This window comes from Myripristis murdjan, chromosome 17 (genome assembly GCF_902150065.1).
Source record: "Myripristis murdjan chromosome 17, fMyrMur1.1, whole genome shotgun sequence".
Classification (NCBI taxonomy): Eukaryota; Metazoa; Chordata; class Actinopteri; order Holocentriformes; family Holocentridae; genus Myripristis; species Myripristis murdjan.
The window spans coordinates 4,114,698-4,142,121 of NC_043996.1; the positions used below are offsets into that span (position 1 = coordinate 4,114,698).

General features: G+C 40.2%; 1 protein-coding gene across 1 annotated transcript in view; it reads right to left on the reverse strand.

Moving 5' to 3' along the window:
- LOC115375653 (contactin-associated protein-like 2) overlaps positions 1-27,424 on the reverse strand; it is a 48,705-nt gene that overhangs the window by 3,356 nt on the left and 17,925 nt on the right. The window contains exons 6-23 of the mRNA XM_030075129.1: positions 27,164-27,348; positions 24,538-24,681; positions 22,889-23,147; positions 20,524-20,673; positions 19,809-19,971; positions 18,119-18,225; positions 17,547-17,666; positions 17,126-17,241; positions 15,789-15,873; positions 12,640-12,796; positions 6,849-6,976; positions 6,498-6,668; positions 5,541-5,759; positions 5,215-5,451; positions 4,366-4,599; positions 3,281-3,414; positions 1,543-1,636; positions 1,039-1,269 (exon numbers count right to left, since the gene is read on the reverse strand). Of these exons, the coding sequence (XP_029930989.1) occupies positions 1,039-1,269; positions 1,543-1,636; positions 3,281-3,414; positions 4,366-4,599; positions 5,215-5,451; positions 5,541-5,759; positions 6,498-6,668; positions 6,849-6,976; positions 12,640-12,796; positions 15,789-15,873; positions 17,126-17,241; positions 17,547-17,666; positions 18,119-18,225; positions 19,809-19,971; positions 20,524-20,673; positions 22,889-23,147; positions 24,538-24,681; positions 27,164-27,348 (2,934 nt within the window). The remainder of the gene's footprint in view (positions 1-1,038; positions 1,270-1,542; positions 1,637-3,280; positions 3,415-4,365; positions 4,600-5,214; positions 5,452-5,540; positions 5,760-6,497; positions 6,669-6,848; positions 6,977-12,639; positions 12,797-15,788; positions 15,874-17,125; positions 17,242-17,546; positions 17,667-18,118; positions 18,226-19,808; positions 19,972-20,523; positions 20,674-22,888; positions 23,148-24,537; positions 24,682-27,163; positions 27,349-27,424) is intronic.

Genomic DNA, 27,424 nt, shown 5'->3' on the forward strand with positions numbered 1-27,424 from the left:
CGCAACAACGGCCCCGGCCCCGTAAAATTACCCCCAAGTTCCTGCGGTGGAAACGGGCCTTGTGTTTCCTACAGTGTATTTTTATGCACATAATGAAGTTATTGCATTAAAAGAGGTGGACAGAAACTGCAAAATTAGAAAGAGTATAAATACAGTTTAAATGTGGGAAATGGTGGAGGCCTGTGCATGTTTTTTTTTTTTTTTTTTTGTGTCCAGGCATCATTTATGCAGCTGGTGAGAATGTGACATTCATTTTAATTATTTATCATTCTAACCAGTCAGGAAGAACTAAGATACTTGTTAGGATTTCTTATAAATGTGTGAGTGTGCTGCTGCTCCTGTCTGTGTAGTGAGGGTGCAGACAGACACCACTCACTGTCATCACATTCCAGGCCTGGGAATCGCATTTTAACAGGCAATGCACTAGTTTGGGCTGAAACACAATAAAAGGAGTGTGATGATACACTTTACTTTTGAAGAGTCTTTATTTGCCTTGTTCAGCACCTCTTCTTGGGCGTGTCTTCTTGAGTGTGCACTCTTTTCTATCTTCATGTAAGAAACAAGTTTTGAAGCATGAAGAATATTGAGATCTAATACAGAGAATCTTTTAAATGGGTTCTCGAGTTACCCTGTCGAGGCTTGTTTAGTGTACTTTATGACTTATGCATTACAGGTGCACATTTTAAATCTATTTCCATGATGGCTAGTCCCAGGCTTCACATTAAATTAACACATAATTGTTAGTGAAGGACTTGCAGTCTCTGTTTAGAATTTAAACTGACTCAACTGAAAGTTGAGGCAGATGGCTGGCCACCCAGGGCCGGATTCTGCTCAAGGTTTTTTTTTCTTTGTTTAAGAGAAGTTTTCCCTCACCACTGCCACCATGCGCTTGCTGCTGGGGGAGATTTAGGTTCCAAAATCTGTTGAGTCTCTGTAAAGCGCCTTGACATTACGTTTGTTCTGATATGAAGATATACAAATAAAATTGAACTGAATTGAATGTAAAGTATGAAAGCGTGCAAGTGTCGGTGTCCCTACCAGAGTCCATGTGCCAGGGGTCGCTGGCTGAGGCCATGGGTGAGATAGTGAGGGGTGAGGCTCCACAGTTGGACGGGACCAGGATCCCATGGGTGGTGACAGGAGCTGCCAAGCCGGAGCGCAGGGCAGCCTTCAGCGGTGCAATACTGTTGAACTGAACTCGTGACAGGCAGCCAACGAAGCCTGGAGTGTTGTAGCGTTCGATCAGGATAGGGTCAATCTGTCCTGTTTCTAGAGAAGATAGCAAATACGACAATTTTTAAAATTATAATCTGACCTATAAAATGGAGGGTGACCTCCAGCTGGTGGTCATCATATAAGAAGTAAACCACCACCAACAGAGGAAATAATCAATTATATTTTCAGAAAGTAATAAATTGAGGGTTCCTCTGTGGACACAACTCTGAATATGTTGAATATGATATTAAATATCCATAAATATTTAGGTGAAACACACACATATATACACTAAATGTGGATCTACACAGTCCAGTGGGTGCTTACCAAAGACCTTTCCCAGGAAGATGGTTTTGACCAGGTTGAACTGGGTATCTGAGGCCACAGGCAAGGTATAGGTGGCCACTGGGTAGTGGTCCAACTAGAGATAAAACAGCAGGACAATATTAATGAAGGACAGGTTAAAATGACAGGTTAAACTGAAAATCTAATAGTTATCTTGTACTAATAAGATACACCAACCTATAGTCATACCCCCCTAAGGATCCAACATATGTTGGCGTAATGTGGCTGCCCATTACCCATGTTACAGTGCTTTCTAACATACTGAGAACAATACCAATGATATCACATTGGAAAATTCCTCAGTGTGATATGATGTGCCTCTGAGTTACAGAACAGCAACTGATCATCTATTTGTGTGGGTGTATGTTATTTCAAACTAAAATCTATCATCATAATGAAATCTGAAAATTAATATTTAGTCTCCTCAAATCTGCTGCTCCCATCTGTGGGTTAATCATTGCTGCATGGCCAGCTTTGTTCAAACCCACAGAGTTTTATTTTAATTTCTAGTGGCGATCCCAAGGTTTACAAATATACAAAACATGTCCTTCTGAATTGCAGGGAAATGTGTATAAACTGATGCACAAGAAAACTAGATATTTTCTATTTGATTTAACTAATGCAAGTGCCCATTCAAAGCGTGCCTACTGCTTGGTCTCCAGTATTATTGCTTGCAGCTTTCTGGAGAACTGCACATCCAAATACCTTCACAGTTGACACTACACTTCCTTGGGTCCCTCAGCAATACACCCGCCCAGGGCTTTTATTTCAAAAGCAATAGTAGTTACTTTCCAGTCTGCTCTTTTGAAATCACTAGCAAGCTTGACACAGGTTAAAAAGTAGTACAGATCTTCCAGTTGCCAGACATTTTGGCTCAATTCTGGTGAACTGCTCATCCAAACGGTGTCACAATTGACAATGTACTCTCTTGGGTCCTCAGCAATGCACCTGGCAAGTTTGATTCATCACAACCATTCATCGCATTGACCGATGAATGGTTGTGGAGAAAATCAAAAGACAGACAGACACAGAGATTCCTCCACTTATAGTTTGATGCTGCAGCCATAAAACAATGACATCTTGGATCTGAATATTTCACCCAATATGAGGGTCATGTAGCTTGCTTGAAGCATTGGAACGAGCAGATACAGAATATTTATGTGTCATTGTTGACCAGTATTGTAAAAAAAATGTTTTGCTACTGAAGGGGACATTTAAGAGAAAATCTGACTTTAAGGGGTTAATCAGTTCTCCAAAGTGTACCACATCTCACTTACTTTATAGCAAGCATTTAACTGAATATCTGTAGAGTCTGCCAACTAACAACTTGACCAAGCACTCGGTATGCTAGTGCTTAGCTGATTTCCAACATATTAAGAATAACTATAGTAACCAAAGCAATAAAAATGTCACACTACCAAAACTGACAGCTTTGCGATATCTTGCCAACACCAATTTACTTGTCATGTATTGTAAAATCTTGTTTTATGAACAGGACTCTATTATGTGGGAGTTCAAAAATCATCTTTTTTATTCATTGCTTAAAGGATAAGCTAAATAAATGATATACAGGTCCAGTTTTCTACTACTGTTACAAAGTTCAAAGGTAGAAAGCCTTACTAAATTTGCCTGCACTTAAAGTTTACAACCCGCCAGAATCAAAATATATGACAACATATAAACTAGTTGTTTGTGTCTTGAGGCAATATCATGTACAAACCTGCAGACGTATCTCCCTTTGATTCCTAGTTATGTTGACATGGTGTGGTTGTCCATTTGCCATGTTGCGGTGGTCTATATCTATAGTATAGGGTTCCTTCAGCCCTCCTAGGCTATAGCGGATCTGGAGAGTGCCTGGACACACACACATGCACACACATACACACCAACACACAAACAAAGACATACAAGTGCAATGATGTAACAGCAGGTAGTGATGCAAAGCTGTACAAATTCAGGGCAATATACACAACCTAAAAAATAATGCTTAAGGAATGGCTTAAGGACCAGAAGATGTATGAAGGGTGGCTGATAAGTTTGTAAGCTAAACTAGAAGGAGATGAGCTGAAGAGTTTTAAGTTATTAACTAGAATTCTTTTTCTGTTACAGATAAATAAACCATGAAACTCAGTGGTTCGTAAGAAAACAGAAAACATCAGCCATAGTGCAGTCGTCCACTGCCTCGATCTCAAGAACTGCTACAGCACTGAGTGTGGCCAGAAGTGCAACATGCCTGGAAGTTTCAACCACTAGAGAGCAGCACAGCACATGTTTTCTGCCTTGTGTGGTTCAGTGTTGAGTTACTCAATTAATTGTATTCACTGGTTTTTGAATGCTCACAGTCACCTCAGACCACAGGCATCATTTTCCTATTTGTTTCATGGCACTCTGACATTTTTATGGAACTGCCATTGAGCGCTTCAAGTTACAAACTCAACATTTCTGACAGGTGCTCTGTTTGTCAATATTACTTTTCACAGACAGACAAATCACAGCAGGGGACACAGGATCTTTAGACTGGATGACATCATCATTGTACACAGCATAAAAAAGGAGGAATGGTGTCTCAGCGCTTCTGAACCTCTCTTTTTTTCCTGTTTAAGCGCTTGTTCTTCAATAAGTGCCTCTCAATGCTTTTCTGCTCATTAATGAAGCTTGATGGAAAAAAAAACTTTATCTTTTCTCCCATTTTTCTACCGTCATGTATTACATTAAACTAATACGGCAAACTAAGCAAACTAAAAAAAAACAAACAAACAAATAAAAAAAAAAAAAGGTCTCATGTTATCATCATGGTATCCCTACCGTTGTGCCTGAGCACCACAGCCAGGTAATCCTGTGTCTTGGAGCTGACATAGACGAGGATGCTGGGGGCGTTGGACGTGCTGAAGCTGAAAACCAATTCCTCCTGAGTCAGATTGGCCTCACTGGGAACACTGACTTCCGACAGACTCTTTACCTCCCGCATCACAGGAAGTCCCGCCTCTGGCAGGAAGTCATAGCGCACCAGTGTTCCTGTTTCAAAGTAGCCACCCACATCTTCCATTCACACACGCGCGCGCGCACACACACACACACACACACACACACACACCAAAGAAAAAAAGTTTTAAAGTTTGAAGTGCTGCCCAGTTCCCATACATGTATCAATAAATTTGAGTCTAATCTCATCTAGTCTAATCAAATATGTTGAATTTTGACTAAGAGCTTTTTTTCACAGATGTAAACTAATGTTTTTTGGTAGTTTTTGTGTCATTTCTTGTTAAGTTGCTCATTGTCTTTTGTCCCATGGTTTTGTAATTACATGACTTTGCTCTGACATCGATGCAGGTTTTGAAGAGCTATTCTACCAATTTTGCAATCTGATCTAAATGTGATCTAATGTAGCTAATGTGTTCAATTTTTCCCAGTTCCCCAGTGTTATTACTAAAATGTAATGTAATGTAATGTAATCAAACTCCTATGTTGAGTTTTGGACGACTCTATTCTACCAATTTTCCCCAATTTTGTGATGGGATTATTAAAATCTGATCTAAGATACTATAAACTAAACTACACTAAACCAACTCAAATCTAAATTTAATGTAATTTAATCTAATGTAAATCTAATGTAAATCTACTCTAATCTAATCTAATATGTGTGGAAGACAATACCATCAGTGCAGAAGGGTCCATCGTATGCAGTGAGGGAGCAGTCACAGGAATATCCATTGTACTGCTCTACACACTTCCCTCCGTTCCTGCAGTGCATCCCATAGCTACTGCAGTGGCCCTGGCAGCCAGGCTTCACCCCTGGTGTCACCTTTGCCCTTTCTTCTAGGTCAAGGGTCACACCGTTCATCTTCAGAGCACGGATGCAGCCCAGAAAACCCCTCTGACCACCTGTGGCACCTGGGAAATAAAACGTGACATAGTGGGTGTTTTGTAAGTTTTTATGCATGTGTATATGTGTGTGTATAGTATGTATGTGTCAGTCTTACCAACATAAAGCTGGCTGTATAGTTCCAGTCTTGTGTGTCCCTGCGGGGGGGCGGGGCGAACCTCTCGGTACTGCCCGTCAAGCTGGAGCACAGCCTCCTTGACATTCCTCTCGGCCTCCACGCGATGCCAGTGGTCATCGTTAAGTGGAGTTGGCGAGCGGACACTGAGCTCCACGCCCCCGTTCCCCACATCAAAGGAGAAGGAAATCACAGAGGCAGCTGGAAGCACCAGTGGAACAAATCAAACATTACCAAACCTAACATGCTGTTGAAGGGCACACTGACTAACCGACCACTGACCAAAAAGTCTTAATGCAATGACATTAATTATTGACATTAACGGATGGGTTGAAAATGTTTTGAATTCCTGAGAGTCTTTGTGAACACAAGCCTTCAGAACAAACATCCTCTTTCAGTTGCTGACAAAGCCATCAATTTACAAATTAACAGAAATTCATGGAACTAATAATTGGCTGTGTAAAGCACATGTTTCCCTGGGAACTATTTTCCCTGATGGAAGGAGTGTGTCACTTTGCCCAATTTCAGGTATTCAAAACACAACAGTGCTGCTGATTTTAGGAAAATTAATGTGGACAACTTTATTACACGGAAAGAAACCAAGTTTGAAGTCTAGCAGAAATATTAAGTATACACAGTTTGTGGAAATTAGGCTAAACCTGCAAAATCACTGGCATGGTCCTTTCCGCAATAGACAAGAAAATACATGACTTAAATACATGAGCTAAATATAGCAATACACTGAAGCAGGTAGCCATTTCTCCCAACCAATAATCAATCTGCTTTTCCATCTCAGGGGTGAAATCTCACTAATTCTGTCATTAAAGCATCATGGAGTCTGACCACTGACCAATGGCTGAATTCATTATACATCTGTTAAGGGAACTAATGATATCTACTTTAAAAAATTCTTTACAGTGCACAAATACAAATACACACCCCTCAGTTCAATGCGTATGAAGTCGGTGGTTCCAAGGTTTTCCAGGAAGACTCCGTAGGTGGAGGAAGTCTTGAAATAGAAGGAGATGTCAGCACTAGTTTCTCCTTTGAAGGAGGGGAAATGGAGGTAGGAGGCTGGGCTGGTGAAGGATGCTGCATTCCAGTAGTTCCCTGCAGCACACAATACCATGGGATGGATCAAACCACTGACACTGCTGTCATGAATATAATACTTGACATACTACATGGAGAGAAAAAGTGGGGATGATAATACATTCAACAGAAAGTCTCATTTTTGCGTTTGTGTGTGCATGTATGCGTGTGTGTGTATGTGTATCTCAAACAACTCACTGTCACCCCGGCATCTGAGAGGCCCGACTGTGAGTTTGGCCTCAGATCCAGCTCTGCTTGTATCACCAACCACAACCTGGCTAACCGGCAAATGGTCTTTATACACCAACATGCCTGCATCCTCTCTCCTGCAGAAACACACAGATTGAGACAGATGAGAGGGGAACAGGAAGATAGAAAAACGTGTCTCAGAAAACAATATTGGAGTCTACAACAACTACTGGACATCCCTGTATCTTCATCAGCAGCGGTTGTGAACAGCTGGTTGTGTTATAAAAGGTATAACTTACTATACTATACTATAACAGAATTTAATGGATGTGGTCATTTTCTGTGCTATTTTTGATTAGGAACTTGTTATTTAATTATTGATAAATCTGATTTTGTTCTATTGATAAAAGAAGGCATCCAGAAAAACTTAAGACAATCCAGGGGCTCAAAAAGCACAGGAGGGACCAGTGATGATTTGACATGTTCCTAGATGTTAGATGTTCATAGATGTTAGTTCCTGTACTTTTTTGAGTGCCTGGATGGTCTTAAAATTTTCTGGATGACATCTGATTTTGTGTTTACACAACTTTAGGCTGGTATCTATTTCACCATAAGATCTGATAATCCAACCATCACTGTCTTGTTGTAAACACATCTGCATACCTGCTAACAGCTGTATCCTATGTTAGTATGACTCACAGAACTTGAATTGGAGTGAAACGGACGTTCCCATTCAAATCTATGTAGCAGGATGGTCGGAACAGAGGCTATTTTTATGTGTATCGTTGCCATTGTGAAGAACTGTGGGAGTTGTACTGGACTTCCATATAAACTGACTTGCAGCAAAAGGCTGACTCGGTGAGGTGAGAGGTTTTTGCAGCAACGAGCAGTGAATGTCTGGGGCATGGAGAGATTTTGTGCTGCTAGAGGGCAACTGAGGACTTTTGGACCAACTGGTGGAAACTATTAACCCTGGTTACTGCTGCAAGTAGCCACAGCACAACATATCAAACTAGTGTAACACACTTTATGGCCATACTGTCATGTGTTTTCACCATAGCAACTCACCATAGCAACTAAACACCATTTTGTTCTCTATCAGCCAAATGACCTTGGCAAACAGTTCTATATCCGTTCTACTCCATTCAAATTTTGTGGTATGGTTAAAATTTGCATGTTAACTTTTACATTAATTATTTTACTAAATTTGCCCGCTGGTAAGTTACATAGATAATAGCTTGTTCTAAGCTGACTCTTGTCTAGCTACAACTGTATGTTCTGGGGTAGAGATTAGGGCTAAAAGACAAGACAGTTCACTGTGTCACAGTAACCTAAATTTGGAAATGATTGCCTTTTCAGAGAATTGACTTTTACTTAAAATTTAACTGAATGGCTCTAAAGCTACATGACAACAATCTTCTTCAGCTAACCCTCTTTTTCAAGTTTGCTTTTTATATGTTTAGACTGGATTGGAACACAGCCAATTCTCGTATGGACTTCCATGTTGGAGCCAGACCTGGCTGATGGGAGTTGTGGCACAACCACAAAGCTTGTGTAGACTGAGGAAACAAAAGAATAGAGCACAATAAAGAAGGACACAGAAGATTTGATGAAACTTTAAAGGCATACTATACATGATTTCATTTTTCAAAAAAATATTTTAACTGACCTCACTCCATCAACACTTTGCTGGACTAGCAGTTTACAAAAGTAACCAAGACTCCTCTGGCTATGTTTGTTTTTGGGTTATTTGTGATCTATAAAGGGTGGTGGTGTCCACATCCAGGAGACGGGAAATTCCTTGGTTGGAAATTTTTGTAAAGTCACTCCACAGCGTTGAAGTGTTTGAGATGGTAACAATACAGGTGTGAAAGAAAGCTGCATTTGTTTGGCTAATTTCAAAGCTTTGACATAGCTTTTATACATTTCTCTCAAAAACACATGGGGAAGAAAAATTGATGACAGGTGACTGTTTGATGTTATTTCATGGCTATGTTGAATACTTGATTCTGATTAGTCATTTAACACTTTCTGGGGTCTATTATTTCTGAATAACCAACCGTTGTCCAGGCCTTTGTCAAGCTGTGACTTCATCACCAGACTCATTTATTCCAAATGAATGTGCTTCACCAACAACCTTAGCAACTTGGCAACCTTGAAACGTAAACAGGACGGCACCACCCAAACTTGATTTAAAAAATAATATTAACTTCTTTTCTGTTACTACTGACGTTTGTATGGAAGTGGGTTAGCCGTGTAACCAGTGGGATAACCCACTGTAAAGCCCCTGTAGGGTCATCATGGGGTTTCTGGCTTCCCTTTGGGAGGTGTGTCTAACATGTTCTCTCCCTGCAGCTCATTAATTAGTAATTCTGCTCACCTGGGCCCAGTGTGCTGAGGTTACTTAAGCTCCTGCAGTAGGCCAGCTCTCTCTCTTCTCCCTTGGCTACCTTTGCAGGCACACCATGCTTTTGGTTTGGTGATGCTGGTTTGGGTTTTCCTTTTGTTATGTTTGCACTTTTACAACACCCTCACACACATATTCTCACTCATGCACACCACGCACCACTGACTTTACTGATGTCCACATCTCATCTGGTAAACGTTTAATTTGGTCTAATTTGGTTTAATCTGGTTTAATAAATATCATTTGGCCTGTTAACATGGTGTTGTCTCCCTTCTTTGTTGTGACTGCCTGAGCCAGGTCATGATACCCATTCTGCGGAACCCACTGTTTTATTGAAAAATAATGACCAAAGTGGAGGAACTCCCTGACATGAACAAAAGAGGGGTTCCTCAAGTCCACGTTGGTCATTTTTCAGTGGTAGGAAATCACCATGTCCTATATACACTACTCACAAAAAGTTAGGGATATTTGGCTTTTGGGTGAAATTTATGGAAAATGTAAAAAGTTCACGCTACAGTGATATTATATCATGAAAGTAGGGCATTTAAGTAGAAGCATACAGTGGTGGTTTCCTAATCTCAAACAATTTCTTGAAACAAAAGCCAACAACAGTGGTGGATATACCACAACAAAAAATGTCAGTGTCAATAACTTGTCATGTGCCCTTGAGCATCAAGTACAGCTTGACAACGACGTCTCATGCTGTTCACAAGTCGACTTATTGTCTGCTGAGGCATAGCATCCCACTCTTCTTGAAGGGCGGCCCTCAGGACATTGAGGTTCTGGGGTACAGAGCTCTGAGCCTCTACACGGCGACTCAGCTAATCCCATAGGTTTTCTATGGGATGCAGGTCTGGAGAAAGTGCAGGCCACTCCATTTGAGGTACCCCAGTCTCCAGCAGCCGTTCCCTAATGATACGACCTCGATGAGCTGGAGCATCAAACACCTGATGTGAATTTTGCCGTTAAACTCCTTGTTAGAGAACAGCAACTTGTGCAAAAAGTACTGAAACATTGAACTTTTTGTGAGTAGTGTATGTTTAATTATGCATACCACAAAAAAAAAACCTTGTGTGTAGTGTGTTTGAAGCTTAAAATGTTTATGGACTTCACTGAACTACATTTGTATGGAACTCTGAACTCCTATTTTCCTAAATTTCTGACTAGGAATTACATGTAGGAGAGCTTTTTTAATAGATTTTTCCTATTCAGAAGCAGGTGGTTTCCTAGTTCCTGGTTGCCCTGAATGTGGCATAACGCACAAGCTAACTAAAACCTTTCTGCAAAACAGTGTATAAAAGAGCAAAATGAGCTACAAACAAGACTTGTTCAAAAATACGAGTCAGCTTAAGTTTGACTTATTCCTGCTGGCAAGTTTTAAAAGTGGTAAGGGGATAAAGAGTGATGGACAGTTAGGACTGTGTTCTGAGGCCTGTACCATAAAGCTGGATTTCGGCTTAGCGAGCTAACTTCAGGCTTAACCCTGGCTTTTCTGTACCATAAAGGTGGCTTACTTTTTATCGGGCTACGTTGCCGTGGTAACGTATGCTGAACACCTAACCTGCTCCGGAGCAGGTTAAGATCAGGATAAGAGCTCAGCAGGTAGAAAAGCCCCACCTACCGACCAATCAGCTCTCTTGGAAAATGGCCTGCCCATTTTCCCTTTCTTCTTCTTTTATAAAATTAAAATTAATACATTTTACAATTCTTCTTGTATTTTTTTTTAACTCATGACTCTGCACTGCCCAACCAAAAATTGATCTTGTAGACTGATGTAATGATTTTCTAAAAAATGTTTTTGAAAATAAATAAGGGGAATTTAATTCAGAGGGTTAAATAAAAGTTTGATAAAATACACACCAGCCTCTGGGCTCCTTTAGGTTTCCATTAGTTTGCTCATATTTAGTATTTAGGGAGTCTGCCCTGAAAAGTCCACATGGGAGTTGATGCTAAATGTTTTACTGTCTTTAAGTGACAGTGAAATAATATTTTAACCAGCAGAATAAACACGAGGCGTCAGATGCTTTATAAAATGAAATATCAAAACCAGTTGAATCAAAGTGACGATTCTCACGAAACTCAAACTGAAGGCAGCGGTCCAGCGAGGGTCGACCCTCACTGTAAGAGAGGGCCAGTTCCTTTGCGGGAGTGTATGGCTGAGTGGGAGACATTCATTTATTGAACACACACGTTACTGTAGTCAGTTCTACTCGTGCCGTCATGGTGGGGAAGTAATATTATAATCCCACTAATTTACGCATTGACACAGTCGGCGATTTTTTGCCACCATTCCTTGCAGCTTTTGGCAGCTGCAACTGTGTTGCTTTTTGCCTGGATTATTGATTTATATTCCTCGTATTTATTAATGATTATTGTCTACTCCTCGGTTGTGAGGTATACGGCTCGGGTAGATTTTTCCATGTCTGCGATTGGTCGCATGCAGCAAACTCCGCCCTTTTTATGTGAGCGCGCACAGATCTAGAATGGAAAGCCTGGGTTGAATTAGTGAGTTGATAGCCGGCTTTATGGTACCGAAAATCCTGAGTGCTGATGTCTTGTTAAGTGAAGCCAGATAAGTAAGAGAAAGCCCGACTATGTTAATCCAGCTTTATGGTACAGGCCTCTGGACAAGTAAGGTAACCAAACTGCTGGTTACTGTCATGTAAGACATGCTTTGTTGTTATTACATTTATTTTCATCATGTTGAGTAATGTTTTCTGCCAGCCCTTATGGCATGAGAAAGCCACTGTTGCAGTTTATCCAACTCATCCCGGCACAGGTACACAAATTGGTATGAGCACAGAGGCAAAATAAGATGTAGCTAAGAAAAACCCTGAAATAGTATGCCTTTAACAGTCTCTGTCATGAAAGGTTACAACACCATATATTAGGGATAAAACAGGGAAATATGGATTGATTAAAATGATAATAAATGACACTGCACACATAAGCTACAGGTTATCAAACACAGGTGACAAACAATTTCATCACAATGTCAAGGACAATGTACAAATGAAAATTATGGGGGAAAGTGGGAAATAATAGGTTATGCAAAATAATAGGACTTACCATGGCAAGATGTAAGAATAGAATATTTATGATATGAAAAAAATAATAAAATATTAAATAGTATGAGCAGAGTAGAATATTTCATAGAACAATAGATCATACAGAATAGAATGGAATAAAAAAGAATAAAATACACAAAAACAGAGACAGGATATCCTGGTTTTATTAACCAAAGACTGATGAGGTCATTGCTGTTGCTGGTCAATGTCATAGATACACAAATGAATGTAGTGAATGTACTGTATGCTGCAGTGTGAATGTACTACATCAATGTTTTAAATGATATAACTAACTTGCTGAGATGTTCAGAAGGTCTCTACTCACCACTGACGCTGGTCGGCATCACAGTTGCAGTAGTGTTTGGGATTAGTACAGTTGCGTTCGATACCACAGGAACATTTCTGTATCCCCGGTCCTGAACCCCCCCAGTAAGAATGCTTCTCATTGGCTCTTCCCACCCACCAGGTGAATGGAACACCATCTAAGAATCAAACCAGCAACCTGGAGTAAGTTCACTTTTCAGCTCAATCAGCAAAGCATGAGGAAAGAGTGAGGTACTAGACTCACACTTCATCTTTAATTTTCAATGCAGTCCCTTTCAAATATAGATACAAATACAATTTATGCCTTTGCCATGCCAAAACTTACATTAAGAAAATTATGACTTTTCTCCCATTGTAATGGTAAAAGTTATAGGATCACATATGGGTCACCAAAAGCTATGGAAAATACGGGTGCAGTTCAAGAGTCGATCAAATGGTGGTGGGAAGAATAAAAGCTGTTGAGCTCTGATTGGTTTGCCTCCACTTTTAGGTGTTAAAGACCTTTTTTTACAGCCACCATTTTGACAAGAAAAAGCATGATAAACACATGTGATACTAATCACATTAATTAAGATTCTGTGTCTGTCAAACCTAGAATCTTGGTGTTATTAAAACTGGCTCATAGGAAAGGCTCTGCTACACTCAGGCTACGTTTACACGTACACGGGTATTTTTAAAAACGGAGACATTTCCCTTCGTCTGTGCCCTTCGTTTACACGCAAACGGCGAATTCGCCTCTGAAAATGATTCTTTCTAAAAACTCCGGCCAAAGTGGAGATTTAGGAAAACTCCTGTTTCGCGTTTGCATGTAAACTAAGAAAAACAGAGAAATACAGAGTTTCAGGCAGCCGACATCACATTATGCACCAAAAGTTTTTTGTTTGCAATTTTTACATTTGGCTATGGTGATCATAGACATGATATACGTATATTATGTCTATAATGGTGATGATCATGGATGCATTCACAGTAGCAGTCGCATTTTTGTCCATATGTTTGCATTTTCAAATACAGCAGCTTTTTTATATCAAGGAGCAGAGATGAATAAGGGCTCAGAGGTCAGTCTCCTCCCTCGAACAAAAAGAGCCAGTCAGCGGCACCGCCAGCATCGCTTGGGTCCAACCTGGGCAGACTGCTGTCGGGTTTGGCTTCTGATTGGCTTGCATGGCTTTCTCCTTCTTCCAACACCGCCGCCCATAGGCTTGGTGTAGTTATGATGGCGCTCGACGGCGTATTTATGCAGGTTGATGTAAACGGAAACTTTTTTGAAAACGATGCCGTGTGCACGATGTTATTTTGGAAAACGGAGGGAGGGAAATACTCGTTTCGCAAAATACTCGACTATGTGTAAATGTAGCCTCAAACAGATCAGATCCTTCATTAATGTCATTAGCAACACCTGTGTTTATCTGCTATTTCATGACAAAAATGACTAAGGAGAAATCTAAGGGCCCGTTTACACATACACGGGTATTTTTAAAAACAGAGACATTTCCCTTCGTTTGTGTCCTCCTTTTACACGCAAACAACAAATTCGCCTCTGAAAATGATTCTTTCTAAAAACTCCAGCCAGAGTGGAGATTTAGGAAAACTCCCGTTTCACGTTTGCATGTAAAATGAGAAAAACAGAATTTTAGGCAGCCGACGTCACATTGTGCGCCATCTGATTAGCTTGCATGGCTTTCTCCTTCTTCCTACACTGCCGCCCATAGCCTTGGCGTAGTTATGATGGCGCTCGACGGCGTATATATGCGGGTTGATGTAAACGAAAACTTTTTTGAAAACTATGCTGTGTGCACCATGTTATTTTGGAAAACAGCGGGAGGGAAATATTTGTTTCTCAAAATACCCGACTATGTGTAAACGTAGGCCTAATGCCTCTCCACATGGAAGGGACGTCAGATTCTCACAGCTTCATGATGTTTTCTACACCCAATAATCACAATAAAAACAATTTTAATAAAAAAATACTGATTTTAGTTTATCATCCCTTCAAGATATAAAATTGGAATATAGTTATTTAATTTCATTCATTCATTTCAAATACGGTTTATTGAGATTGTCCGGATCAAAACCCGACATTTTAAGAAGAGGCTCAACACATGACACTTATTCATAATGACATAATGTTCAGGAATATAGCCAGATGTTTGCAGTAGTTAATAGACAAGGTCCGGTGGTATCCTGTGTTTTGATCAGAAAGTTCTAAGATTTATGCTTTAAGATCTCATATGTGAAATAATATCTATAAATTCTAATAGACAAATAGACAAAATGAGCTAAAGTTCCTGGCTAGGTAAATGTAATAATACTGAGAGATGGTGGGCATGGTGGGACTTTTGCATTATGCATTTGAAGAGGCAAGAATTACCAAACATGACTGCTTGTTAAGGTCATCAATTGTGCTGAACAAAAACCGTTAACTGTTAACTGTTAGAGGGGATCAAACCAGAAAAGTGACTGGCTCTTGCATTTTTAAATCTTAAGTTATATATAATTAGTAGAGACTTCAGAGAATGACGAGCTTTGATCTTTATCACTTTCTTTCAACTCTCCTGCACATTTTTAAGGCTCCAAACTTCAACATTTATCCATGGTGAAGCATTTACTGTAGGCCTTGTTGTACATTTTTAATGGGATAGTGTCATCCAGTATAGATGGGCAGGTATTAAACTGGTTAAGTGTGTCAGTGGTGCTGTCAAACTGGGGATGATGCGCAACTTCAGCATTAAGTTGAGCATCATCCCCAGTAAGACTGAGAAGTATTGATGAGGCACTGAAGCACTGATGTTTGGCACCAGCACCAATGAAGTCATTGATCATCATTTGATCATTTGATTTCACTATAGTAGAGATTTGTATTTAACTACATCTGAAAGATTATTTATACAAAGGACGTTAATCACATGTCAGCATGATGAAAGTAGACAAGTGAGAGATTATGGATATCTGCTCAGTTCAGTGAAATTGGACAATTTTTTTTTTTTTTTTGTTAAAAACCTCTCTGATTCTTGTAGAAAGATTTTTCCTCAGAGGCACATGATTCTTTGGTAAACAAAATAACCAATATGACCAAAAACTAACAGTCTTTGACAGTTTGCCAGTTCACCTCAGCTGGTTCAGAAGTTCAGTTCAGAAAAGTGACCTTACCTGGAGTGTTGAGCAGTCGAGACATACGGCAGGCATAGGCAATATGCTGCTCACAATACTCCGCGCTGCTGGTGATGGAGAACATCTAATACACCCAAAACAAATTAAATAGGCTTTAGAGTTGCAGTTTAGATATCCTAAAAATTGCTTGTTAGCATTTTTAGGACCATAAAACTACTGTGACTTTAAGCATGCTGTTTATCAGTTATGTCTAACTTCATTCTCATGAAAAGGTTCTTATGCTCCACTCCACATGCGGAGCACTGGATGGACAGACTGCTGGGCTGATGAGGAGAAAGGAAACATTACACCAAAGCACTCAGAGAGCAATAGAATGACACACTAGACTTGACACAGAGACAAAGGCTCTCATTGAACACTCCATTTCATGATGAACAAGGAAATTATTTACTTTGCATCTTTCTTGCTAGAATCAACATTTGTGAACCCATCAAACATGCACACAAACACAGTTAAATAAATGTTCAGAGTTTTTTGGGGGTTTTTTTCAACCTGACAAAGTCCATAGAATACATCCCAATCCACCCCGAACCCATTTTGTTGCGACAGTTCCCGTCACTCTCAGACTGTTTTAGAACTCTAATGTGATTTACTTTTTCACCCCATCATTTTCCATTTGCAAAATGAAGTGGAATGAAGTTGTAAATCAGTGACGCTGAACTTCAGTTTTTAAATGAATTGGTTTAAGCTCTTTCCCTTCTGCTACCTGCCATGTGGGTTTGTCATTGTCATAAAGTACATAAATGAAATACATGAACACTCATTTCAATCCACAACCATGCAGCACAGCAGTGAAATGCAGAAACAACATGTTGCTGGACACTAACATAAGTATTCAGACTGAAAAGTGACCAAAAAGGTGGCATGTCATTTATCCAAGTCACTCATATGACCAGAGTCAACTGGACCTGGTGATTGCGGTTTTTGAACCAGAAGTTCAAACCTAATGGCTTTGATCACAGTAATTTCCAAATGGTAGAGAAACGCATATTTCTTCACTGAAAATGGGCAGCATTCCCATTTAATGTTGGAATTCATGCTTTATTTATAGTCTCAAATACATCTCTACCAAATACTGTGTAGTGTAGCAATTGTTATTTGAGCATGTGTACTGTGTATTACCCCTATTTGTTCTGTTATTATGTCTGTTTATATCCTCTCCTTTGCTATATCCTGTTACTATTTACAGCTGCAGTCAACCAATTTCGCCAAAGAGATCAATAAGGACTCATCTCCTCTTACCTCCATGTACTGACCCTTACAAAAGTAAAGGATTAAATATGTGAAGTGAATGTAAGTGACAGATTATTGTTTACCTGTTCAGCTGTCATATTGTAATTGAGCTGTAGCACTGCCTTGCCCTCCTGGTCTGAACTGGTGACTGATGTCTGCGGAGACAGATTGTTCTTCACTGTGGTCCAAACTTTGTCCTCTAGAAATGCACAAAATATAGAATTGACACATCCTACAAGAAAACAAGACCTACATTTTCTACATCTCTACATATTCTGTATGCATTGTCAGATCTAGAATATCTTGTAATTTTATACACAGAGAAATGTAATTGGATGGAGAAGTTGTCTCTTGTCAGCTAATTTCCACATTGAATGGCCAGTGATCGTAGTGGTCAAGGGGAGGTGGTGTCACATTTAACCTTCCATCCTCTTTATATTCTCTCCAGCCCTAATAATAACAGAACAGAACAGAAGCAAGACTTAGCAACTGTGTGTCCCTCACCTGTCATGTCACAGGTGGCTCTGAATGGGGCCATAGGTCCACTGCCATCTGGGTCAATCCAGTAGTTCCCTGAACTCTTCCCCTGGTGCTTATACTCCTCACAGGACTGCTGATACACCGCTACAGACAAAACACAACAAACATCTCAAAAGACACATGGCTGCTGTGAAAGTGTGTGTGTGAGTGTTGTGTGTTCCTGTACTTGAAACAAAGCAAGGACTTAAACACTATGGGGACTATTTGGGGGGAATGAGGACTTTTAGCAGTCCTCACAATAACAAAGGTAAAGTTTGGCTTATAGGTAAAAAGTTAAGGTTAAGGTTAGAATTAGGTTTAGGTTAAGGTTAAGTTAAACATTTGGGTTAGGTATGCACTGGTTATGATTAAGATTAGGGAAAGGCTGTAGAAGGCAATAGGGAATGAATGGTAGTCAATATCATTGCATACCACATACCAATACCATACCATACACACACACACACTCAAAGATTGTGTGTGTGTGTGTGTGTGTGTGTGTGTGTGTGTGTGTGTGTGTGCGTGCGTGTGTACATGTGTGTGTTGTGTACACTCACAGGTATGGCAGGTTGCTCCCATGTATCCAGTGCCATTACAGTTACAGCTGAATTCATCCCATGTTTGTGAACAATGACCACCATGTTCACAGTGATTAGGAACACACCTAACAGACAGACACACACACCACAGAGAGTGAGTAAAAGAAGGTGATTCTAGTTAAAATGCAAATAAAGGCTGATTTGTTTTTCTGTACTGAGACAGCATACCATGCAATATTAACTACTGATCTTCACATAATGTTGAATACTGGTCATCCTAAACACATAGTCAACTGAAACTGAAAACCAAACATCTATCCATCCATTATCTAACACTCATCTGGTCATGGTTTATGATGGTAGTAGGCTGAGAATGGCAACCAAGACATCATTTTCCCAGGCCAGCTACGATATAGTGCCCAAGCATGTTCTGGGTCTGCCTCAGGGTCACTTCCCAGGCAGACGTGCATGAAACATCTCTATAGCGAGGTGCCAGATAGGCACCCTAGACACCCAAACCACCTCAATTGGCTCCTTCCAACGCAGATAGCAGCAACTCTTCTCTGAGCTCCTCACCCTATCCCTTCCCTTCCATCTCATTGTTTCAGTCACTACCTAAAGCTAGAGACCATAAGTGAAGTTTGGAACCAAAGAATTTGAATTAGAGTACAACAATCTTTCCTATTCGAATCAACATACCGAGATGGTCGGAGCAGTGGTCATTTTTATTTGTCAACTTGCGATGGTACAGGGTTTGCTTCCGTATAAACCGACTAGCAGCAAGTCACTGACTCTCTGACTTGAGAGGTTTCGCAGTGAGGACCAAAGGCGTCTTGTGTTTCAGACAGTGTTTGTGGCCTTCTTAATACGAGGCAAAAGCCTTAATAACACTACGCTACCCTGAAAACTAAGGCCTCGGACTTGGACACACTAACCCTCACCCCAAGAAATTCATACTCGCTGTAAACTGTCCTTGTGCACACCATAATTTATACCTCAATGAAGCCAACAAAGCAATGTCATCTGCAAAAAGCAGAGACACAACCCTGAGGTCACTGTACTGGACATCTTTCAATCCCCAATTGTTTCTTGAAATTCAGTCTGTGAAAATCACAGACACAACTGGAGACTAAGCACAGCTTTGGCGGAGTTAAACACCTACCCAGAACAAGCTTAAGCTAGCTAGTGCAGAGAATGCAGACACAGTTCTCACTTTGGTGATATGGGATTGAATGACTTGCAGCAGGAACTGCAGCACCAATCAATCATGTGACAAAATTACCTTAAAAAAATGTACACAACTGTAGAGCACCAACTGGAGGAGTATACCAGTGTGAAGAATCGGACAATGCGAGTATTATTAGAGTACTAATATATGACTCTTGCCTTGTCCTCATATTTCTTGTCTGTTTTCCTGTTTATTTTTTTTTTAAATCATTTGGGAAGCACTTTGTAGTTGTGCTTTAAGTTCGTAAGATTTTGTATTATCATTATTAGTAGTAGTAATAGTAATATGCAACCGTTTAAACAAACATTCACACATTCAGACAACACAAGCAGCATAAACTAAAAGACTGCTTAAGTAAAAATATATGCAAGCTAAGAGCAGCAAAAGAGTGTAGGGCATCAACATTGTACTGCCACAGCGGGAGGGTAATGTTGTGATGTATGTGTGTGTGTGTGTGTGTGTGTGTGTGGGTTCTTATACCTGTCAATGATAGCACACATATCCAAGCTAACATTTTCAAAGGCTCCGATGAGACCCTGTTCCACTGCCCTGAGGTCAGCTAGCTGGTAATCAATGTGGATCATTTGCATACAGCCCTGGAAGGAGCGCTGAGGTGATGGTGTGTTGGTACGCTGGAAATAGCCTGAGAAAGAATCAGGGGAGCAAAAAGGTCACAGTTACAATCACTGGCACTGAGGTAGTGATTCTGCACTTCATTCATCTACCACATGTAATGGATGTCACAGGAAAAGATCATAATATCATTATACACTGTCATCTTTAATTGCTTCTCAGCCTCTGTGCTGAGCCATGTGAAAACAATGACACCAGCAAATAACACCAACTTGAGATTGTAGTCTCATGCTTGGTAAATTGGACAAACTTGACCCCAGGAAACAACACTGTCACTTTTCCTGTTGACTCTCTGCACCTCCAACTTCAGTTTCAACTCTTGTGATACTGTTGTGATACTCTTGTGATCATTGGCAATGCTTGCATGCATGGTGTTCCTGGTCAACAAGCACTGCTCTCACTGATGAACTCAAACCACAGTGATGTTTTGGGTTGAAAGCCATCATTACAGTGACTTTGCTGGAAGTTAGAATGTGCCTGGACACTCCCAATCTTTGCCCTGTGCCATTCTAGTGATGCTGTGGCATGCCACTATTTGATGTTATATTTATGAGCCTGTTACCTCCAAAATAGTAGGTTCCTCCGGTTCTTATCAGGAAAGGGATTGCTGTTCTGACTGTTGAGGCCTCATCTCCATCAATGGTTAGCATGACGTAGTACTCCAACGCAATCAGATGGACAGTGTGCCACTGGCCATCATTCAAACCTGAACCTGAAAAGGGAAATACAGTTTGCTTCACATATCTTCATGTACAGCATAATACTAATATTGAATATACTGTACATCTGCTGTCACAAAACTAGCGTGAAGGATGACTGCTATCATATGAACCTGAGGAATCTATAGACAATCTAAGGAATCTACTGATGCCAAGCAATGTCATGTTGTCAGGAAAGTAGCTAAATATTGCCCCAAAGTTTCCAAAGTGAGAGAACTAGCATGGCTATTTCCAAAGGGGTCCCTTGATTTCCCAACTCAGCATATCTGAATGAAAATGGGCTCTATGGGCATCAACGGCTCTCCCCTTTGCAGACATTCCCACCATATGCTAATCTGATGCAGTTTGGGCCACAAACAGTGCAGTTGTTTGCCTGCAGTGCAAATGTTTTATTTTGTCCTGTTCCAAAATAGTGTATTTGTGCAGACTGGGGCCTAAACAGTCTTAGAGTTGCATCAATTGGCTTTGACTGGAAAGCTTAGTCTCCTGTGTATTCAATGAGCCACATTTGATGTGTGATGATGTTACTCCCCATAGTAGCCATTTCACTGTAGTGAGACCATTTTTTGAAACTGGACGTCAGTGTATAAAATGACTGATAGTGACCTCTAGGATAATCACAGCCTCATGAAACTTTACAATCACACACTAAAGAACGAAGCCATTCAGAGGATGTCTGGTTTTCCAAGTATACTAACAATAAGGGGGAGTTTCTGAGCAATTTCCAGAAAGAGGTGCTCACTGTGCTATCGCCAAAAATGCAATTCTTACAGAAATGTCCAAAAAGTTCAAAAGATTTTGATGGTAAACAAGTGTTTCTCAAAGTCATGAACCCTCAGAGGCCACTCACACTGGCAAGTTTGATCTGCGCCCAAGCACGTTTGCCCCTAAAATCCGGATTCTTTGACCAGTGTGATCGCTCCGTATCGTGCTTGAATACAGTACACTTCCCCCGCTCTGGCACGGTTGGAGGGGGTGTGCTTCAGCGCGGTACGGGCGCATACACGAGCACATGCACGGTCACGCACGCAGTGCACGGACGTAAATCATGCAACTTTCCTCCTGCCTCTGCAAAATTGTTTAATGTGCGCAGCTTGATTACCGGCGAATGGCCGCGTTGCGCAATCAATAATCAACCATGTTGTCTGTGTCATTGTCCGTTGTGCTGCTGCAACCGCGTATAAACAAAAGTCGGTTTATAATGAAAGTACAGCAGTCTGTGTGCAGAGATCCGGCAGACCTGGTGCTGGCCGGCACCGCGTCGGCACCGGCCGGCACTGGCCAGGGCACCGCGCGGTGTGCGGCCACCCGGTCACCCGGTCTGCCGGATCTGACAGGTGCCGCTCCGGCTGTCAGTTAGACCTTTCTGAAGAAGGAGGAAGTTACCTCCGAAACTGTCAAGGTAAATAAACATCCCATGTCTGATTAAAAGGACCAAAAACGTTTTTTAGTTAAAAGGAAGACATGATGAATGTATTTGAACTATTGATTTATAATGACGTCAGGCCATGCCTGTTGTCGTATTTCAACGTGATGACGTGCACACCAGGGGCAATCGTGCTTGGGCACGTTTGGGCTTTAGGTAATGTGAGTGCAGGCCAGCCGGGGACTGGGGAGGGGGGGATTTTGGCTTTAGCACGATACGGGCTCAAACTTGCCAATGTGAGTGGGCCCTCAGTGTGGTATTTTGGAGGGATTTTTGACTATGTTTATTAACAAGTGGTCAAAAATGGTCAAATTTTGCTCCAAATCTGTGTAACAAATGGCATCAACTCAAAAAATGCTGCAACAATATATGAGACATAAATATGCATGGAAATGCCCATCATTGGATCATAATGTTTTAACCCTTATACACTCTAAATATATAAATAAATAACATAAACACAATGTTTATTACCACTTCTATTTAGCATTTAACTACTGTTGACCTTTGATTTCCCCATATTTCTTTAAATGAATACAATGTGGCATGTGTACAACATGGAATAAAAAAGCAATATTTTAGGATTTAATTTTAGATGAAGTAATGAACTATCTATCTTTTATGTGTTAGTGTAACTTATATATAAATACTATAGTAATATTAATGTATAGCATAAATTGTACAAGTTAATATTACAGTATGTTTCAAAAGTGACAAAAATAATCAAAATCACCATTTCCATGCAGAAAACTTGCATACTGCAGCTTTAAGATAAGCCTCACCTGATGAGATATCAATTCGTGCGTTGTTCCACTGTGTCGCATTGATGTGGACAGTGACTTTGCCATCTGTCAGCCTGATTTCCACCACGCCATCAGACAGTGCCGTGAACATCAGCAGCCCACTTGGGTTCCACGTCCGGAAAGACAGACTGACTGACAGAGTGTCACTGTCACTTTGCCCCGGCAATTGCAGGAAGGATGATGAGTTGAAAAAGACCGGGAAGGACTGAGACTCAGCGCATGAGAAAGTCAGGTTGCGCTACAATGGGAGAAATAGAGAGAAAGGGGTCGAGGGAGGGATGTTAGTTTGAACTAGAACATCTCAACAACTGTCCACTTAGTTCTTTAGCCTTTCACTCCAGTGGATTAAGGTGTTTATTTTTAAGAATGTTAGCTTGGCATCTCAGCAGCACGAGGCTAACAGTTAGCATTTGGAGCATCCAGCCAGTATCCAACACTCAGTAAAAATGAGAGGAAGATAGCATCACTACTGTCCTACAGAACAGTGGGGGGGTAGTAAAATAATACCAAATTGTGCTGACACCTCCACCCACCCTAAATTGTGTAACATCCAACTGTTTTCACACAACTAAACTTACAATACATTGCAGATAATAATCACATTTGGAAGAAACTTCGATTAAAGGGAAAATCTTTCACATTTTTGCTTAATGGTAGTTCTTGTCCATGACAAGTGTTGATCTAATATTGAGGTGCCTTCGTCATTCAGTACGAGACTTTCTTCCAACTTTCTTTGTTGCAGTAAATCCATCTTACCACACTGGCTTATTAAAGTGAGTTCACAATCAACATTTAATAGAACTACTACAGGGGGAAACGTTACTTGATGCTCAGCGGTGCCGAGAGGACAAGCAACTTTATTTAGATCCAGTACAGCATGTTTTGGAGGAAATAGCATCTGGTTATCCCTAATAAAAAATCCACTCCGGCATGATTCCTGCTTCATTTGTATGGCTCAAGTCAGAGAACTGAGGGAAAAGGAAACAGGGATGAGAATAATCTTTATCATAAATAATCTTTCATCATCTGCAGTGAAGCCTCTAACACAGATGTACAAAATCCCAGCAAAATTTACCTACTTATCTCACTCACAGAAAGAGTTTCTCTATGACGTTTCCTATTGAGCCATCTAGTGCTGCAAGCCACTTGCAACACAATGCCAGGAACTCTAACAGACAGGGAGAGGCCAGACCATGCTGCCTAACTGAATAAATACATTAACTGGCACAGACACAAAAGAACTGGAATCAATACCAAAGCCTGGAAAGAAGACCTTTCTGCTTCACAAACCATAACTCCGGTGTTCACAAGCAGAGACTATGATCATTGCTTATTTAAAAGGCAATCCTTTTTCATGGGAATTCTGCGCAAATTAGTATGTTCTGTCCTGAAGGGCTGCTGTTGGGCAGCTGTTCAAATTCTCATGTTGGTGTGTGCACTGGTAAAAAATAACGGAATAACAGGGATTACCATTTCTTTAAGAGTTAGCTCTGGTTGCCATTTGCGGACAGAAAAATTGCTAAGGGCAGCTTGACACTGCTCAAAAAGTAATAGAACAAATGCGGGTGGAAGAACATGCTAACCAGCAAACCAGATATACAAATACAAATAGCCATAGAGAGACTTACAAAGCTGGAAACATCTACTTTCTTCCTGCGGACCAGGTTGGTAATGTTGTCTCCGTTGTAGGTGATTCCCTCCATGCAGCCCACAAAGTTTTCTCGGTTTCCTGAGCTTGACTTTGCTGATACCGGCAACCCTCCAAAACTAATCTGTGTAGGAACATAGCAGAGGGGGAGAAACCTTGACTTCTGACTGAGAGATTCATGAAAATTGATCTACACATGCACATATTGTAAAGTACTGTAGATATTAGAATCACCTAAATGCTTTAGAAATGCAATCTGGAATTTATCTGACCCAATTTTTTTGATGTATTCACATATATTACTGAACACAGTAAACCATAAGAGTGTTTGGCAATTTAGAAGACTCTTCCTGTTTTTCTTCTCAACAAAGATGACAAGTAAAACAAAGAAAAAAAGACTAAAATTCAACTAAACATAAAACGTCAAGATTGGAAAAAGGCTACCAGACACATAAATCAAAAACTGAGGGAATTTCCTTGGCATTTTTATTTTGTTTTTGTTTCATAAAGAAACAAAATAGTTTCAGTTTAGTTTTGGTTTGCTGGGTTTGTTTGATTTTTATTTCAGAGAGTATTCTGTATTCTGTTAAGTGGTTTAGTCATGGCAATAAGGAGACTCAATCACAAGGTGTGAAAGATTCATGTAAACAGAATAATATGAGCAACTTTGACTGTAGTACAGAAAGTAGACTTGGGCATGAGACAAAGCCAATATTTCAACAGGGGGAATCATACTGGATTTACAGATTAGGCCATTAATAATAACTGTAACTCTAAATAGGAATTGTTGAATTGATAATAAAACCTAAAGCACTGTAGGAAAGTGTGACATGATACCATATTACAGAGTGTCATGTGGGGCAGCTGAACACAATGCCTGGAATAATTCCTTCTGTTAAAATACTATGAGGAGAAGTCATTCTGCCTTCCTTTTCTGCCTTCCAGATAATAGTGAAAGAAATGATGAAACAAACCAAGTCTGGAGTGCAGCATCAGTTTCAGGAACTGTTTTCAATGCAAAGTGCTGACTGATTTATGCAGCAACTGTGTAAGTCTGTGCTGTTGTCTGTGTTGGCTTACATATTCTCTTGTCCGACCTGCATGCTGCAATAGCAGGCTACATTAGAAGGTAATTTGTCATCTGGACCCAGAATCAATACAACATCCTGTCTTTCAAGGAGTCAGCGTCTTCACTATCGCTAGTGTTCACGTGCTCCCATTGCGTAAATTCAGCATCTTCTTCCAGCACATGAAAATGTATGGGCTGAATAGGCTGAGATGAATATAGTAACCTGCTGTTCTGAGACTGTGAACACAGGTCTGGTTTGCAAAATAATGTTTGAAAAAGTGACCCCTTCACTAGTAAAATGAAAGCTGGCATTGTAATTCAAGTATGTTATGGAGCACTACTGAAGTTATTTATCCAGACCAGTTTGTGTATATATATATATATATATATATATATATATATATATACATATGTATATCTCAACAGAGTCGGAATATTCAGAATTTACGAGTGTAGGGGGGCGGAGGGGGTAAAACTCTCATTTTAAATAATAAAGATGATTGGACCTGACCAAGATGTGTAGCGCAAGGCATTATGGTTATTTACATGTTGAAAAGTTTTTCTCCACTTTTTAAATTTTTTGTTGTAAAGTCATAAAAACTAATTGTGTTGTGAGGTTACAAAGCCACAGGGTTAACATGCACTTTAACATACACCTAACTTGGCAGAGTAGGGCTCCACCTATTGGCATTTTTAACTGCTCTGTAATTTAGGAGCTACTGAATGAGTGAGCGAATGGCACAAAAACACAGTCAAAAAAGCAAATAACAAAACATATTCTTACGGCAGCATTTTGTATTGCGCAGGCACTGTCTTGCGATCAGGCAAAAGTATGTAACTACCTAAGACACTCAATATCGAGTCCATAATTGAAATACAATGTCTCACTGTAATTGCTACTGTACTCATTTTCCTGTATAACTCACCTAATGTGTTCCTAATATTTGTGAAATTATTTTAGCAGACAGAGGAAACAAGGCATATGACTTCTGGTCAATTTTATGTATTTATCTTCAGTCTTGAGAGTCTGGTACTTTGAATCTTATGGTCATTTGTCTCATAATAGAAAACAATGGGAAATTAAGCATACTGGAAAATATAATTTACAGAGGATCTATCAATAGATAGATAGATGGAGCAAAAGAGAGAGATTAAAAATTGAAGATATAGAAACTTATTAATTAATAAAATAAAATTAATAAATAATATAATAAAATATAATATTAATAAAATATTGTTATAACAGTCTGTAAGCAATTAATTAATAGTAAAGAAATCCATTCCAGGTAAGGACATCACGCTTTGATTTTATAAATCCAACCATGGAGTGTTAGAAATCTGGATTAAAAGTACTTAGTGTTTATAGGGAAATATCTATAGCACAATTTCACAATCATAGTACATATTTAGTGTGCATAATGCAAGAAATAGTTTACAGACATAGTAGGTTGACGTTTTACAAATCCAACCATGAAGGGTTAGATTTTGGGGACTGGCTAGCTGATCCCACTGCACAGCATTATTTCTCAGTGTTTACCTCATAGTCCAGGTCCAGGTGGTCAAACTCTCCATTAGTCCTTAGTTGCTGAGTATGGTGGTCCAGCGTGAAGTTCACATTTCTACGGAAACGTTCTATGACAACCGAGTGCCAGTGGTCATCGTCCAATAAGCTCCCACTGGTCACTGATGTGTGGCCCTGGATGGAGCCATATTGGTTGCTACCTGCAGGGGAGATGGTCAATCAGACAATGAAGGAACATGTCCAGGATGTGTTTTGTGTGCTAGGCAAACCAGACAA